The sequence below is a fragment of the Onychostruthus taczanowskii genome, unplaced genomic scaffold (genome assembly GCF_017590055.1).
Source record: "Onychostruthus taczanowskii isolate IOZ18803 unplaced genomic scaffold, ASM1759005v1 scaffold7, whole genome shotgun sequence".
NCBI lineage: Eukaryota > Metazoa > Chordata > Aves > Passeriformes > Passeridae > Onychostruthus > Onychostruthus taczanowskii.
Window position 1 is genome coordinate 15,648,212 of NW_024504786.1, and position 18,209 is coordinate 15,666,420.

Consider the following 18,209-nt stretch of genomic DNA (forward strand, 5'->3'; position numbering starts at 1 on the left):
TATCAAAATACAGTCTCACTGTACAAGTACTTAATATTCTCTTGATCATGAAAACTCTTCCTACAACAGGCATGAAGAATTTTAACACTACCACATTCAAAACAAGCAGCCTTGGAAGTCAATGCTAGTTTGTCCACATGGGAAGAGATGCATTATTGCAAGCTTCTACACACAAGTGCGTTAGTATGGAAAAAACTATTAAACTTTTGAAGAATCTGAGAAATGAAATGCCCCAAGTGTTGTCACACCATGGATCCCTTGCTTAGGATGACAGTGCCCATAGAACCAGACAGCAGCAAAAGTAACAAAAAGCAAAAGGGATGGAGGGTAGAGAGATTGAGGGAGACAAAAGAACAGAACTGAGTACAAAAGTCATGGCAGTGTTTTTCTCCTAGTGAGGAACACTACCTCATCTGCATAGTTTACCCTGAGAAAAAGTGGTTACCAGAATTTCCATGAAACCCCACTTCCACTTAAAAATATTTTGTCAGAAAGACATGAGTGAAACAAGTCAGTTCTTGCCAAGCACAAGTGAGGAAAGGTAATATCATAAAAAAAGGTATTAATGCCAACCACAGCTGTCATTTTTTTGGTGTGGATGCCTGCTGAGTTGTATGCTAAGGTTCTCAACTACCTGGTGCATAGTAAATAAAAATCCTGTCCGGTGACTTGAAGAGAAGCAGTGTGTTAACACAGCTTACAGTGGCCATTAAATATAATGTATTTACAGTACTCAGATCATTCAGCAGTCTCACTTTGGTCTGAAGAGTAACAGACCACCTGGATACACACTGATTCTAAGTATGAAACTTCTAATTACAAAACATACCTGTTAGCAGATAGCTCTCTGACTGGTGAGCCTTTAAAGGGAATCTTTTCTCCAGAACATGATCCAAACTAGCTGGCTGGCTACCACTTTTTTCTTTGTTTCTAGGGTAAACAAAATGCAAACAAAAACATATCAATATATGCAGCACTTAAAATACATATTTAACTGCCAGAATATATAATAACCAGTGCAAGGATCATTAGCTTTCCACCTGGGCAGCTTATGACAATAAAAGGTACTTCATTTAGTCATAAGCTGCTGTTGTAGTGGCTACGTGTCACCCTGCAGGATTTATGAAAGTATTTCCTTTCTAATGGAACATTTTATTTGGACACTGAAATTAAGATCCATTGTCCCACACTTGGAGTTTTTATTTCAGGAGTCAAGTACAGAAAAACAGACTTCTCTGGAGCAGCAGCAAGATGTTACTTTAATCCTTTGTCTTACATGGTCAGGATTTGCCAAGTCACTGCAGTACTGTAGTGCTTCCAGAGTCTACATTTGTTTTTACTTTGTTGATTTGATGATGCTTTCCTAAAAATCAGCAAACTGTCATGCCTAGTGTTCCATCTCAAATCAGAGTGAAACCTCACATCACCTCCACCAGGAGCTGATACACTTACTCCATTTCCTTCCATAAGGACAGCAAAATTAAGGTACCTCAGAAGATTTCCTCTGGGTATGCTCTGCTCCGGGGATTGCATGCTGGATATACCAAGACTCAGCCTTTTTGCACTTTCTGTTTTTCCTCCAGGGGTGCTTGGCTCTTTTTGTTGGACTGGAGTTACACCATATTTTTCTTCCAGACACCTGAGAGGCACAGTCCTGTTGATGGGCTGAAAAATAATTGCTCCACTCTGCTTCGATATTGGTGTGCGGTTCCCAACGTAGTATCTGACTAAGCCAGGGATAGTGTCAAAACTCTCCAGTTCAAACTGGTACTGAACACGACAGTAGGCTTCATTGAGTCTTAGAACAGTTTTGTTGATTTTAAAATGCTGAGGGGTGTTTTTCCACTGACAGGTAAGAACAAAGTTCCCAGGACTGGAGAGAGAATCCCTAATCAGAAAATCTCCATCTCTCTGAACTAGACCTTCTGCCACCTTTGAGGAAAAAGAATTACATAAAATATTACTTTCAGAATCAGAAAACAATACATTACAATAAAATATTCTTAAACACAGGAATTCATTTGGCTACTCTGCAAGAATACATAAAGTCACAAATACAAAGCAAAGCATGAAGTGTGGTAGAAGAATTATGTCTCCAATTCTTAATTAAAAGCTCATCCCACAACAGAGATCTGAAAGGGCTTCTTGGAGGGAGCCAGCAGCCAGAAGCTGACCCACTTTTGCATATGTATTTCTTCTAGTTTGCTAACAGAAAATAAGGCATGAAGGGAAAGCAGCGACCCAGGATTTTAAGTTTAAAGCATCTGAATACAGTCACACTGAAGTTTAGAAGCCATCAATACAAGATCCTGAGTTCTGCCCTTTCATTGTTTCCTTACTTGACAGAAGCTTTCAATTTTTTTTATTCTTTGTGAACACTGCATGTAAATACTACAGACTAGGAAGAGTCAGAGACACCTTGTTTTTCTGTTTTGAGTTAGTCCTCTCATGCGATAAAAAGGATGCCAAGGGCCAAGCGCCTTGTGCGGCACTGAGGCGGCCGTGCCCCGGGGCTGAGGGAGGCCCGCAGGGGGAGCTCCAGCGGCTCTGGAAGCCGCGACACAACCTCAGCCTCACCACGCCTGTAACTGCGTTTGTAAGGATCAAAATGTGATGGAACTGCTTTTGCTGCAGTTCTTTCTTCCCCTCCCTCCAAGCACAAGGAAGAAAACAAACATTTTAATTTTCATTAAGAATACTGAACTAAATTAATGTCAGTGTTCTCTAAACAGTTTGTGATCATAGTATTCTTATACAAAGCTTAAATTCCATTTCCAGATTTATTCCGTGCACAAAACTCCTGAAATGCATCTATTTCCCACCGGGGTCTGCCCTGAATCCTTCCTCTGCCTCATTTTGTGCCAAGCTGTGATAAATACCATACCTTTCATACAAATAGGCTTTATGTTCCTACTAAATTAGTTCAGAGATGTGCACAGCACATCAGTGAGATTCTGCTTGTCTGTAAAAGCTCAAAGCACACTTGGCAGAGCAAAGACCACGTACCTGCCGGGGAATATGTCCGTGGTACCAGGCATGGCTACGCAAGTCTTCACTACTCAGCTGCAGCTCTTCCTCTAACTCTTTCTTCAGCTTTTCCGGGCTGTTGTCCATAACCTGCCTCTCCCTAGAAAACTGCAATAAAAGATTAAAAGCTTCGATTGTGCCAAGTTTAGTGATTAACATTTTACCTGGGTTATAACTTCCATCATATGACCTGCACTGGAATGCAGGTGCTGCTTTCAGCAGGCTGGCTTGGCTTTGCTCTCCAGATTGTGTTTGCAAAGCCCAGCATTCTGTGAGATAACATGTGATTGTTCTACACCGCACAGAACGGAGCAAAGTGTTCTGCCTGTACACCAAACTAATAACGACACACCTACAAAGTCACTTCTCTTACTTCCTCTTTCCAATAAGAATAACTATATCCAAAAAAATGGAGCTGGACCCAAATACCCTGCTCCACTATTCTTCCTCCTGTTTAAACTTCCATTTTAAATTCAGATTCTTTCCCAGCAGCCCCCTTTGAACCCATCTAGTTAAGAACATTCCAAATGCATCAAGACAGGCTAAGCTGGACACATTTAGTTGTTCAGTATTTCTGTTGCCAAAGAACCAATATGCCACAGTAAAATTTCAATCTTAAAGGGCTTACTCCTAACAGTCATTGAATCTGCACATCCAAGATGTTCCCTTCCTAAAGGACAAAAGCTCTTGTTGCCCCTTAGCACAAAAGGCATGAGTTTTGCTTGAAAATATCTCCATCACCACTATACAACTACAACACAATTTTCTGGAAAATTTCTGTCTTCATCTCTTTTTGGAGCACAGTTTCCATGCTGGCCCACTCTGGCTGGCTAATCCTTACGGATGCAGGGTTGCTAACAGTGAGGTGCAGGATCTTCTCTGGAGTAGCCACATTCTCTTTCATAAGCACTCAGAGGAGGGAAGTACTTTGAACTTCCTTTCATTCTCCAACGGCTGGGACTCCAGCCCATCTTTGTTGTGCTGAAAAGTTTCAAAAGCCTGAGAACATGTTTGACACTGATCAAAGAACAAGAGTATACCCTCTCTTCAGAGAAAGAGGGATAAGGAGTAGGGGGGGGAGGCCTCCAGCAAAATGCAGATTTTGCTCCTGTGCATTATGGATTTTTTTCTTAGGTCTGGATATGAGCCAAAGGCCGTGGGTTCCTTTAACTGACACACTGATGCAAATGCGAAACACATGCATTATTTAAAAAAGAGCTGGGAAGGCTTGCCTACCAATTCCCCTTCTTTCCATGAATTTCTTCTTCACAGTGAATACTCACAGCACCTAACCCTGGGAGCAGGTGGCACACATTTAGCACTTCTTTCAACGACCCTCCCTGCAATTTCAGGCAGACTGAATTACAACAGATTACCAGACAGCAGATTTTTGGTGGAATAATGCCAGAGGAGGGGGATCCTGCTGCCAAGATAATTTAAACATGCTGGGAGCCCAGAGAAATTCTGAGATAGATTGTCCTCTTCTCTCTGCTTTTCTCAGAGAAAACTAAGCCTTCTCTTAGGCAAACACTAGTAGCTAACATAGAAAGGCAGAAGATAAAAACAAGCTGGTAAAGAATCACTTTTCACCTTAGCTTCCCTCCTGTGAACCAGAATAGGGTGTTATTTGTCCATACAAATTTGGTTCAAAATGGACAAGCACTTTCATCAAGGAGCAAATTCTTTGCGCTTTTGTACATTAAGGTTTTGCATCAACTCCTTCCAAGCTTTATGAGAAGACTCGTATTTTCACATTTATGCAGAAAGAAACCATGCCACTAGAGAAAGAAGACCTTCACTGAAAGGGCTCATTCATAAACCCATGTACAATATGAAGAGGTGAAGTTACTGGATGTACAAGGAGCCATAGAAGAGGCTTGGTGAGGACTGAAGTCCAAAAGCATACTGAAGTGTCAAAACATAGTCAGGGAAGGCCAAAAATGCCCCCTCCACTCCAACCCTTGTGACCTCTGAGGCCAGCACAGGTGAAGGACCTCTGGCACACACCTACCACTTTTATTTCCCAACTCAAATGGCTGGGAACCCATTTAAAGCTGACTGGCAATGATTCTAAAATTAACAGCCCTTTCACAACCACATCTTAGAGAATGATGGCAAGTATTGTAGCATCTACACAAGCTGTAGGTAGAGTGAAGAGTACATGAACTGAGCTGAGGCTTTCCAAAAGCACCTTTCCCCCTGCCTGCACAAGGAAGTGGCTGGGGAACTTTTAAAATACCCCCTCCAGGGTAAACAAAAACATCCAGCTGCAATGGTGTAACAAGATCTTAAACTCAGAGCTTTGTTTTGCTAATCTTCTGAGAGGAACTACTACTTTAATGTGAATCGTATTTAAGGTTTTCAGAAGATGCTTTTGACTGAACAGAGATCTTAAAGAACCCAAAGCTACTACAGAAATTGTTACCATCTTTCCAAAAGCATCTCCCTATATCTCAGTGGTAGGCAGAGCTACTGAAAATAGAACAGACTATGGAATACAAAGGCAGTACGCCAACAAAAAGAACTACAAGATGAAGACCTAAAAACCTATATAGGATGAAATGGACTCGTTTCATCCATGGTACTGACATGACTTATCTTAAAAACACCAGGATGATCCACTTAGAGACATACATTAATTACAAATCCAGCACAAAAACCTAAAGTTTCTTCTGGTGGTTGAATGGATTTTTCACTACTCAAATGAAGTTAATGAGACATATATTGAACCTGAACTACATCTATCAACACAGAAAGAAAAACATTTAAGGAATCCAAACCAACTTAATTGGTTTGGTTAACATTCATAATTACTGGCTTCTTAAAATTCCTCTCCACTATCATCTACCACATGGAATATACTCTGATTGCTAGAGAGGTCAGATGTCTCCTGAGATGAAGCAAACACACTTAAATAATCTTTGTGCAACTCAGAACTTAGTGAAAGAACTCCAGCGGCTAGCACAAATCCCAGGATACACAAGGGGAAACATGCCTAGGTAAGCAAGTTCAGTAATAGCATGTCTTCCTGGACAGTTTTTCGTTCACTGAGACTGATTTCTTACAGAACCTACTAAAGGAGAATGGTGACTGATGAACTGTCTGTAATCTCACCAGCCAACACCTTTCTATGCTACACACTACACCCAAGGCCTCTGCTCTGCAAGAACCTCTGCAGACACTGAACTTCACATCATGCAAGACTCAAAAATCACTACAGGCACAGCCTGTGCAAGCATGTGAGCCTGTAAATAAAGAAGAGGGTAGTAGGCTTACAACAATTATTAGCTATGCCAGTGGGCTTTCTTTCAAAAGGAAAGATGACTTATTCCACAGAGCATCCAGATGCTTCAGTCTCATTTCCCAATAGCACCCAAAAGTTAATGGGCAGCAATGGTAGGCTGTAAATTTGCACTGACTTCATAGTGACAAACTTCACTTAGTACTATCTCCTTGTTTTATTTCTTTGCCTAAGACACTTTGTTGGCTCCTACTCAATGACAAAAAGAAAGCTGAATTTACATCTACAACTAGATAGTGAAGTGGATGGTAAAAAGAAATTTTAAAATTATCTAGGAAAAAAATGAAAGACTGCCATGTATTTTGCAACAAAACATGGTGAAGCAACACAGGTAAGCTTCCAGTTTAAATACTTTGAGATCTTTAATAGTAACAACCCTGTCCCTGGAATAAAAAGCAAATCAAGTCAGCAGTCACTGTTTTCAAATACAGATGATTTTCCTGGCCTGCAAAGAACTCTGTGTGTGCTTTCCAGAACTGTTTGTTCACATTTTAGTTGCATTGTTTTCAGTCCTGGTGCTATTTTAAGATATTTCTGCCATGCTGAGCTTTTGTGAACAGACCTGTTTTGTGAACACGTCCTTAAAATAAAAATATGTAACTACCTAGTAATACAATATTATCACCCTCTGGCAAAAACCCTCAAGCCTACTTACACACACTGTGCAAAACCTAGAGAGCCAACACTTTAGAAGGAGGGAAACAATTTCAGTCAATAGTTGTAAAACTAAGAAACTCCTTGGCAGTTTATTATATTTCACAAAGGATTTCTACTTCAGGGCCATTAATCTAATAGCAAACTGTGCTTACAACAGATGCAACAAACTATCCTTAACATTACATATTATTTTACTATTTTTTCCCCCAGACAAATGTTAATCTGGCATACCAAAACCTGAAAAATACCAAAGTTTAAGGAATAAAACATCAAACTATGATCTCATTTAGGGCAAATTTGAAGAGGACTTTACTTACCTATCACAATATGCTCTGAAATTTGTCAATGTATTTTAATGGGAATTTCTCACAATTATCTGCTGCTTATGCATTCAAGGGGTCACTTTCATGTGAGTGTTTGGCACTCTTCAAAGGCAACTCGCTATACCAAGCTCTTGTGTCGACCATCCTCACGGAATGTTTCACATTAGATTGTGCTGAACAATCTACTGTATGAGGTTGGCAGTAAACAAAGAGAAGTCCCACAGTTATTTCTGTATTGATATTAATTAATTCCTCTATAAGGTGATGATGTGTTTGGTTTATTTATTTATTATTTATGTGTTTTGGGGTTTTTGTTTGCCTGTGGATTTTTTTTTTTAAATCTAAACCAGTTTGAATTATGAAGGAAAGGCTTTTAATTTTAGATACTGTTTGGAAGTGGTCCAAATTCTGTCATGCTAGAGCCCCTCATTCAGGTCAGATGAAGCCAAAATTCACATCATCTCGCTGTGTATCCCTCTGGCAAAGCATTATTCACGCAAAGCACAGCCAAGGTCTGTTATGGGTACATGACTAAAGGGGGCCACATTCCCATCCCGTCTCAATTACTTCCTGGTGCTTTACGCAGCTCTGCCAGGTGACAGTTAAATGAGCCCAACAGGCAGCCTTGGAATCACCTGATTTCCTGTTGCCTTGAAGGTTTCAGGAAAAAAAGAAAGAGATGGTTATTAGGGATAAATGAGAACAGCTTTGTGAAAACTTAAGTGTGATCTGAGGAAGAAAGTGAAGTCTATGCCATTCCCAAACTTTATTTTAGTACTTTGTTTAAAGTTTTCATAAATGTACTGAATCCATCTAAACCAAAAGCATTTAAGACTTCTCACAAATCCATCTTTTCTCCAGCACTGGAGGCCTGTGTACTTAAGGTTTACTTAAGTACACCATGAATGATGAACTGTGACTTTCTGACTGGGTAAAATCACTAGGTCCTACAGATCCTCCAAACAAATGAGGAGATAGGAGAAACTGTGATTAATTAAAAACTTAAATTTGTGAGATTTACATAGCTTTTAGCCAACTGGATAATTTAACAAAAAGACCAATTGACAGAAAATATGAAGGGGATGCTGGGGCAAGAACAGGAAACACCAGGAGGGAAGACAAACATATGAAACAAGAAAGAAGGGAGAGGTCACACAGACACTGGAACATCTGTAATAGTGAAAAAAGAATGAAATTTCTCTAATTCCAAGCAACTAGAGAGCAGTCAACTTGTTCATACAGAAAATTAACATTTCATTGTCAAAGTTCCAATTCTGGATCAATATATCATTCACTGGCTGCAGAGATCTTTTCAGTCTTCAATCCTGTGCCCTTGTGATCCTAACCAGACTGCCTGTCACTATGAATACAAGCACTTAAAAATATACAATTATATGAATTTATAATGAGTACAATGTATATAATTTCACTTATAACTCTACTAACTGGCCACCAAACACAACACACTTGCACTGGGTATTTACATGTAGAACCAAATGCTCCAACATTGTTTGAAAACATTCTTGTCAGTCTTATTTTCTCCTGTACAGAAAAGCAGCATCACTGGCCATGGCCTTACAAAACAAAAACAGACAGTGATTTCTAAACAGCTTTTGTTTGAGAAAGAACTGACTGGAAAAAGGGAACTAAACACAGGAATCCATTTTCTGATTGACTTGGGAACTGAACCATAGCTGCTGAACGTTCTTCACAGAGGCAGCTTTCTCTAACCTTCCAGAGGCACAAAGTTCACACAGGACTATAGCAAGTGCTGTGTTAAGTAAGAGGAGGTACAGAATGGGTGACTTACTCAGAGATTAATTAATACAGGAGAATGACAATTTTGAAGCCACCAGGTTTCCACATGCTTCTTTAGGTACCAACTTTTTGTGAACAACTTCTTTGGTGACAACTTTTGAGGTTACTAACAAACAGATAAAAAATGATCATGAAAACTTTCCTCAGGACTGCAATGGCTCTTTATAAATCAAATAAACTCCATCATGTGCATGTTCTCACTCTGCTGCTATGAACAAGAGAAGTTGCCTGTGTTCACAGGAAGGTAGCCAGTTCTTTCTGGTTTTGGCTGTTATAGAGTTAATGTCTTCTCAGTACAGCGCAGTGTTTTGGATTCAGTATGAGAACAATGTCGATAACACACTGATGTTTTGATTGTTGCTAAGTCATGTTTATCCTAAGTTAAGGACTTTGTTTGTGTCTCAGGACATGTGCCTCAGTGAGGAGGTGCACAAAAAGCTGGGAGGGAGCACAGACGTGACAGGTGACCTGAATTGGCCAAAGGGATATTCCACACCACAGAACATCATGTCCAGTATATAAAATGGGGAATTACCTTGAAGCAGGGCTGATAGGAGTTCAGTGACAGGGTCTGACATCAGTCAGCGGGTGGTGAACAACTGTATTGTGCATCACTAGGGTTTTTTTCTCTCTCATTATTATTATTTACTAGTATTATTATATTTTACTTCATTTCCATTAATAAACTGTTCTTTTTGTTCCACCCAGTTTTGACTCCCCTCTCCATTCTGCCAGGGTGGGGTGGGTCAGTGGCTGCATGGTGCACAGCCGCCAGCTGGGCTCAAACCATGACAACTAATAAGCAAGATACTTATTTAGAATGAGGGAACTAAAAAAAGCCCTTTAGTGCAAAGATCAGTTTAATGTTAAGTGAAGGTAATGGGAAAACTTAATTCTAGTGGATTCAACAACCATTTTCCACCACCACTCTTATAGCAAATCCTCACATTTCTATGTAACCACACTGAGAGCTAGGAGAACTTCATTTCTGGAATACAGACCCTGAGAAATCTTGAGTTGAGTGTTGGTCAAACCATAATACCCTACTCAGTGACCCTAGAGATTTGCATTTCCAAATGTAAATTATGTTAGCAGTTACATAAGTTTGTTTGTTTGAATCTGAGACATACCCAAATAATAGGTACTACCAAGAAATTAAATGCATAAATACTTACTGAAGAATATTCCCATTCCCATCAACAGAAGTCACTAACAGAGCAGCAGTGGACCCTGTGCTATCTACATATTTATGATAGAAGATAAACAAACTTCTACTACAGTGTAACTATAAAATTAACATGGGAAATTGAAAAGAATTTTATAATATAAGACTCATCAAAACTCAAACTTGGCAACAAGACAATGGGAAATCAAAGTTCAGAGAGCTATACAAAATTCCACATAATTTGAGCAGTCAGTCTTTTCACATCTGGCCCTCTCCAACAATAACAAATCTAACACTGAAAGGCAGACCAATAATGCTGAGTGGTGATTACATGTAACTCACGTGTTATCAAACCCAACTGCCTCCACACACATGCTGAAACTGGATATATGAAGCCTGAGGATGCCAGTGAACAGATTTAGATCACTGCACACTGAAGAAATATTAATTAAGATCTACTATCTATAAAAAGTGTTTGCAATTCACCCAAGATAAGAGATGGCACTAGCAGTAAGGAGCTGCTTATAAAAGGCTTCTTACCCACGTCACATTCACAGCATTAGCACATTACTCACTGATGTGCCACATCAACGTGCTGGGAAGTTAGAAAACTTGGCAGCCCTGATTACTGGAGTGGCTTTCCCCTTTTGTGCAGCTTCAGCTGAGGGTGAATCATAGCAGAGAATTAAGAATGAAAATACTTGAACTTCAAGGCCCTTCCCCCTCAGATCATGACAGCCATACTGACTAGTATGAAAAAAACCCTGTCTTGTGGCAAAGTTGATTTCACTAATTTAGACCTCCACATTTTTTAAGTCACCACTGATCACTGATTCAGTATTAATTTACTTCTCCTCTTCCAAAAAATGCAAATTTAAAGAAAAATATTTTGGCTTGGATGTGGCACAAGTCACAATTTAGTATTTTCTATCACTTTCTTCTTTTTTAAACACAAACAGGAGCCCCCTTGCCTTGAAGTTTTTCTGTTTCCCTCAATGTAAAAGCTGACCTTGACAGTAAACAGCTATAAAAAAACAAATGGGATCATTAAAGGTACTGACACATCATGACTAAGAATGAGTTGATCCAAGTTCAGATGTTCTGCAATGATCATTATGTTTTCTATTAACGCATGGGAAAATAAACCAAATATCTGCTGCCGAGACCTCGGTTTCACACACTAAAATTAAGTGCCACAAAATATGAGTGCTCAAGTGCTGTACTGCTTCCTGTGCTTTGATGGAACACAACAAGGCATCTCTAAGTTTGGCCACATACTGCTTTGAATTAAATTGGATAACATAATGAATTTATCTCAATGCAGAAAAGTCTGAATCTCTCAGGGGTAGCTGAGAACTTCAGTGTTTATTTATGAATCAATTTGGTATTTCATGACACTTGTAATTGCTATTAAAACCAAGAATTAACTTCATCTATTTACACAAACTGATTTTACCTGATTTTTTAAAAATTAAAAATAATAATAATTTAAAAAAATTAAAAGTTGATTACTTAATTTCATACCATCTTATTGTTCATAGTATCCTAGGCCCTTTAGCATTTCACAGAATCCATACCATTGGGCTCCAAGATTCAGACCTTACTTGATTTGACCACCAGCTGTTTCCATACCTACAGCCACTTTCTCTTCACCAAATGCACCCCAGTTCCCTACCATCCAAACTTCTTCAAATAGCAGTTCATCAAATTTAACTATTGCTAAATCTGCATACTGGAACACATGCATTCAAATCTATTTTAAATGCTGCAAATCTCTTTAAATAGAACATTATTTTTGAAAGACCCCAACTGTAATTTGTTTCTACATAAAAGGTTTTATTTTTCACCCTCCATACAGAAAACACTATTAATGTTTTTCAGTTTCTCTACAGACTATATGGATTAGACTAAATGGAAAGTTGCCATGACAACACCACCGTTCTTTCAGGTATTAGAAATTCATGCCAAGTTAAATAAAGGGCATATGCACGGTCAAGAACAAGTTTTCTAACTGCTCTGACAGCCAACAATAAACCCGAATGTAATTAAAATAGTTCTAGAACTGGAGAATTAAGCCTTAAAACTTAAAGAATGAAAATCAATTACAGCACAATAGAGCATCTTTAGCACTCTATTGTGATGATAACTGCTGACATCTGTCCCAGATGAAGAAGTCAGAAGAAGCCAATCTCACCAGAATCACTTTTTCAGAGTGCCCAAAAGACCCCCACTCCACTTTCAGAAATTTCAGTGAATTGTAAAGGTGTTCTTTAAAAGAGAAACACTCTGTGCCCAATCATGGTATAAAAACAAATACTTGTGAACAAAAACTGAAAGGTTACTGACTAGCTGAAACAGAGCACCTACCTTGACTCTGATAATAGACTTACGATGATAAAAGCAGCAAAGTGCTGCAATCAGCATTTGAAAAATATTATAATCCTTCGGCATTTTCAGTTCCGCTGCCTGTGGTTCCTCAAGACTGAAGATAAATAGTCACTACTAGCAATGCTCTGAGGTTCAGCAAGCTCTTCAGTGTCACCACTGCCTCCCAGTGCTGCTACACCCCCCTACTCACGTATCATTCTGGGACACTTTCCACAGCTGAAGCTGATACCATCAATTCAGGGACCGCTGGCATGCTGGCTTCCAGCATGCCATACAGAGAGTGCCAGAATCCTCATGTGATCTGTTCCACTCACCAGTGAAATCCTAGCTCCTCTATCTTGGTACCCCCTGCCTCAGAGATGCGTTTAAGGCATCAGCACAAGCCAAACTTCTCTTCTTGATGAGTTACAATACCTGTCTCCCAGCACTGATAAAGGCATAATCAGCTCTTCCAGCTCAATCATGCAACATCTCTGCCTGCATCATCAACGATACACACATTAAAAAAAAAAAAAAGAGGAAAAGCAGTTGATTACTGTTTGACAACTGTAAGAACTGAGCTTTGGTAACCAAGGAAAACAGTAAATCTGTTTATTTTTAATTAGGAAGCTTCTGGCAGACAGTCCTTGAAAAAAAACAGCAAGAATCCAACCCTGTTAACATTGTCAGGTAACCAAGGTACCTTCAGTATTTAAAACTCTCAGTGGACAGCTTTATCTTGGTGATAGTCCCACGGCAATGTGCAAACTGCCTGAGAAAGAAAACTGAATTCACGAACACGTCTGATTTGGCAAAGTAAAAGTAAGCACCACAGCAAAATAAAAAGCAGCAGTTTTATTTATGCCTGTGATTCCATTCTCTTGGACAACATAGTCCATAGCTTACTGACCAGTCAGCAAACTGCTCATCAGCAAAGAATCTGCCTGACATACTTCAAGGCTCTCTCAAGAACCAGGGCAAAAAAGAGGCAAACAACTTGGGTAATTATAACTGTAAGAGACAAGACATCACCTCCATAGCAGCCTAGTTAACAGATCTGGTGAAAGGAAACCAAACGGACTGGACTGAGGAGTACAAGACAGCCTGTAACACTTAAGATTAAGAAACTTTGAAGAGATCAATCATTACTAGGGTGGTACCAAAAATTACGGAAGTCAGAGATATTTCAGATCATGGATTAGGAATAAATTAATCCCAAGGGATGGTTAAAGTGAATAGTTACTTGTCTTTTTCATCAACAACAAGTATATGACATAATTAGGAGGACACATATTAAATACTTATTGATGGCCTCAGCTATTACTTGCAAGGTACCTCTCACCTAATAACAGAGTACTTCCTTCCTGAACAATGGGAAGTGCCCTCAGTGCCTGCATCCAGCATAGGAACTGGTGCACAAAGCAAGCAGCAGCACTGGGAAAAGATATAAAATGTGCACTGCCTCTCAAGGAAAATGGGATGGAGTGCCTATCTGAAAAGAAGAGGAAACCTCAGTGTTGATAACAAGGAAATGGAAGTGTGATGTGTAAAGTTCTCTTACCTGTCTGATCAGGGAAGGTTTGCAAGTACCTATCAGAAGGTGAAGCACCAAGCTCAGAATGCTCATAAAGGCAGCCAGACTACTTGGCCGTGGGTAGGAGATGTTATGCCAGAGACTCTTCTGAGAAAGGAAAACAACGTAGGAATAAAAGAACAGAACATTAAATGGACTGCAAAGTAATAAAGTTGGCAAGAAAAAAGATTGGCCAGAAAAAAAGCTGAAAATACTGACTTTGAAGATGAAGTCCTGCTGAAGAGGACTTGACAAACTCAAACAATGAGTAGATAATATAACAGGAATGTGAAAGCATCCTCCTTTTCTTTTTGCACTGTGCTGCAGCATATTTTAATTTACTTTGAGTTATTTTTCCACGTTGAGGAACTCCACAGGACTGCTTTAAGCAGGTAGACAGAGAAGAAAAGGTTAAAAGATACTCCGCAAAACTTCAAACAAAAAAGTCTGAACTGTGATGCCTGTTTCTGGACTGAAATTTTCTGGTACTGTGGCAGGACATCTCATAAAGGACTGTATTTTTAAAAAATATTAATCAAAAGTTCTCATAATAATACCCAGTCCAATTTTAAAACTGGAAGGGTAGGAGGTAGGGATGATAAAAAGGGAAATGAAATTGAAGACTGCATCAGTCAAGGTGTTTTTCCTTTACAATGCTGGCAAGACAGTATTAATATTACACACTAAGGTTTCACTTGCAAGACCACGAAAACAGAAATTATGAAGACAAGCAACACAAACAGTAGGTGACAAGAAGGGCTATTAGGATGACTTAGCTATTTTGGCAGCAGAAACAGCTGACTTAGCAGTGCAGATAAGGTGGATCACTTCTGCTCTTTACAAGTTCCAAAAAGGAGTTCTTCATGGGGTTGGAAAAAAAAAGGACAGGAATACTATAACCTATCAATGTGTGAACCTACACTGAAATTTGAACAAAGGTTCTCATCCACCATTAAGAATAAAACACCCCAGTTTTTCAAAAACAGGAGGATTGGAGTGGCAGGTCTTATAGAAGTGGTAACTGCCGGTTCCTTATTTCCTGTCTGCTATGAAACAAAGCATCAAAAATTATGTATGTTGAGAGAATGCCAGAAATAATGAACCTTAAAAATGAATGCTGTACATTCCACACATGCATTCCAGCAGCTGCCGATGCTTTTTATCAACAGTGTAACTGATAGGAAAAAGGATACTTTATTTAAATAGTAGATTTTAAATATTTTTAAAATTAAACTAATGGTTTTTTTCTTTTTATTAGTATGACTTCTGCCTAGATAGCTCAATGAATGGATGACAACCTTTGCAAGACACTGTGATACAGCAATATGAAAATTAGTACTACTGGAAAGAATCTCAAAGAGTACCTGAGAAACCTCTGGGTGATAGTATGGTATGTCCTGCAATGATGGCTAGGCTGTCATGACTGAGGACAGCCTTCAGGCTGTTCCAATTATGCTTCACACATAGGTAAGGATTTACATTTTTAAATATTGACTCAGAGAAACAAAGGATGGCTTAGTCACATATTCACTCCCATGGCCTTACATTTTTTGCTGGTACTTTGGGTTCTTGGACTCTGCATATGAGAAACAAACCTGTTTATTGTACCTTAGAAACATCAAATATAATCCTTTTGCTAAGTCATCTATATTTTAAATGCTCTCCAACACTGCAAGGTCAACAATCTGCTTTGTTTCTTAGTTTTCAAAGATGCTTCCTAGAATCTTAAATTATCTGATAATCCCTTCATCTGTTTCTGTGGATGGCTGGCTAGATTATTTTTCATACCTTTGATAACCAAGCTTAATAAGGACGATTTTTAAGTTCATAAAATCCATGGCCACACGAGTTCAAGAACACTTGAACATATATTCTGTGTTGAGCTCCTAATAGCCCATTAGGAACAGAAATTAAGGAGTCTCTGCCAACTCCATCTGTTATTACAAAGCTTCTGAAGTTATTTAGGATAGTTTCATGGTCTAGTTTAAATTACCCAGTGCTCCCTTGACACACCTACACTGTGTCCAGCTTGCTCACAGCACATTGCATATGCAGGAGTTTGAGCTGCTCACACAGGATAGAGTGAACCTGCTCACAGGGAATCTTCTTAGGCTGCTTTAATCGTACTGGTCAAACAAGAAAAAAACAAAGTGGTTTCAAGATTTTAGGTGGCTCAAGTAAAGCAACCACACTCCTTGAAAATATAAATGCTTCAAATCTCACAAGCAGTCTGAAGTTACCAAAACAGTCTCCAGAGCTACAAGAGGCTGTTTTGAACCAAATATCAGTGATGATCATGGGAGTGCTTAGAATTCACACACAGAATTATGATGATTTGTGATTTCATATTAGAGAAAGAGAAATAATTTCAGACTAAATTAGATGAGGCAATTGTTGGCTAGCCACTTTGCTTTGCACTGCTCTATTCATTTAGGCATTCAAATCAGCCTAGCAATATTCAGTGAAACACATGTAATGCTTTACATTTCACTGCACTAAATGGAAGTAAACAATGCAGGCAGGAAGCCAGCTGTAAATGAAAGAAGCACTGTACAAAGGTCAAGAGCACAAATCTGATTAGATCCAGTCCAGAGCCAGCCCTGAGCACTGCTGCTGAACGAGTGACGTCCCACAGACACGTCCCCATTACCCAGGGCATGATCTGTGGTCTGAGTGCCTATGCCTACAAAATGGCAGCTCTGGGGTTGTAGTAAAGTACAATAGGAATAAAATTTGAAAGAAAAAACCCAAAGGAAAAAAATTAACTTAAATCCTCAATTGAAACATTTTTCATTTCATACATAAGAGTTTTTGCCATAATTGTTCTTTTTAATGTAAGAAGTAGTCAGGAAATGGGGGAAAACGGATAAATAATTTGTCCATGCAAAAATCTTCACAATGCCCACTCCCAGTCAGTCTTAGCAGTAAGTCCTGCAGATATGGCACACTGCCTCTAACAAAGTTCTGGGGGCAGATGCTTCCATATAGAGGTAGTGCCCAACTTTACAAATGAGGACTTTTTCAAGTGTAGAAGAAGTGGAAGAAAGGGGATGGCAACATGTCAGAAGGCTTACTTTTATCTGTTCCTAACTCAAATGTCTACAGACACATGAAGTCCCATCTCACGTCCTACCATTCCAGTCTCAATTCTTAACAGAACTGACTCCTTCATGTTCTCTGAGATAACTTCACTTCCTGCATGCTGCAGCTTCTGATCATAAATCAACAGATAGAGCTGCAGCTGTAATTACCCTTGTTTGCATTGCAAGGTGTGGTATGGGAGAGGTCAGCTTAATTTCTTCCTCCTTTCTCGTTCCGTGAGGCAGTCTCAGAAATACACTGCAGTTGTACAGGAATAGTGAGAAAACAGAATTTGCATCTATTTAGTTTACACTGCTGCTTGAATAAATCTCTGAAAATCTGCCTCTCATAAAAACCCAGGTCTGCAGGTACAAGAAATAAATGCCCACCCTGCTTATGAGCTTTCTACTAGGTCTTAATTTGCACTTTAAGACATCCAAATGCCTTTGAGATTTATGTGTTTTAGTTATAAAAGATCAAATTTTTTCAAAGTCATCTGGCAGTAGGTCTGGCTTTCCTACTAGACACCTCCCTATGATGAATCCACCAGTAGGTTTACTTGAACCTACCAAAAACTAGCATAAGTATTCTCCACCTACTGTCTGCCAACCCACATATAAACATGAAATAATTTCATGATGTCCCACTTATTTTTATTTCAATTTGTTCCTTGGACTGGGAAAAAAAAATTTGAAAAGGCATGAAAAAAAAATTTTGAAAAGGCATTTCCTTTTCTTTCAGAATTAGTTCACAGTTTATGGGTAATACCTTCTTCTCTTTCCTGCTGACTTAGCTGTCATTAGTCTAACTAGCTTTGCTGGCCAGTATACCAGAGTTGTCTTGCATATAAAAACAAGGCATTAAGACAATTGTTAACTTTAGACTTCTGTATTTCAA

The 18,209-nt window shown here is 39.1% G+C and overlaps 1 protein-coding gene across 7 annotated transcripts in view; it reads right to left on the reverse strand.

The window, feature by feature from the left end:
* Nucleotides 1-18,209, reverse strand: part of BCAR3 (BCAR3 adaptor protein, NSP family member) — a 91,060-nt gene that overhangs the window by 8,375 nt on the left and 64,476 nt on the right. For 6 of the 7 annotated variants that reach the window (XM_041421465.1, XM_041421463.1, XM_041421464.1 and 3 more), the window contains 3 exons: nt 3,007-3,135; nt 1,490-1,932; nt 830-930 (listed from right to left, as the gene is read on the reverse strand). In XM_041421465.1, coding sequence (XP_041277399.1) covers nt 830-930; nt 1,490-1,932; nt 3,007-3,135 — 673 coding nt within the window. Of the gene's footprint in view, nt 1-829; nt 931-1,489; nt 1,933-3,006; nt 3,136-12,658; nt 12,857-18,209 lie in introns of those variants that run through there. The other variant, XM_041421469.1, reaches the window with a different exon arrangement.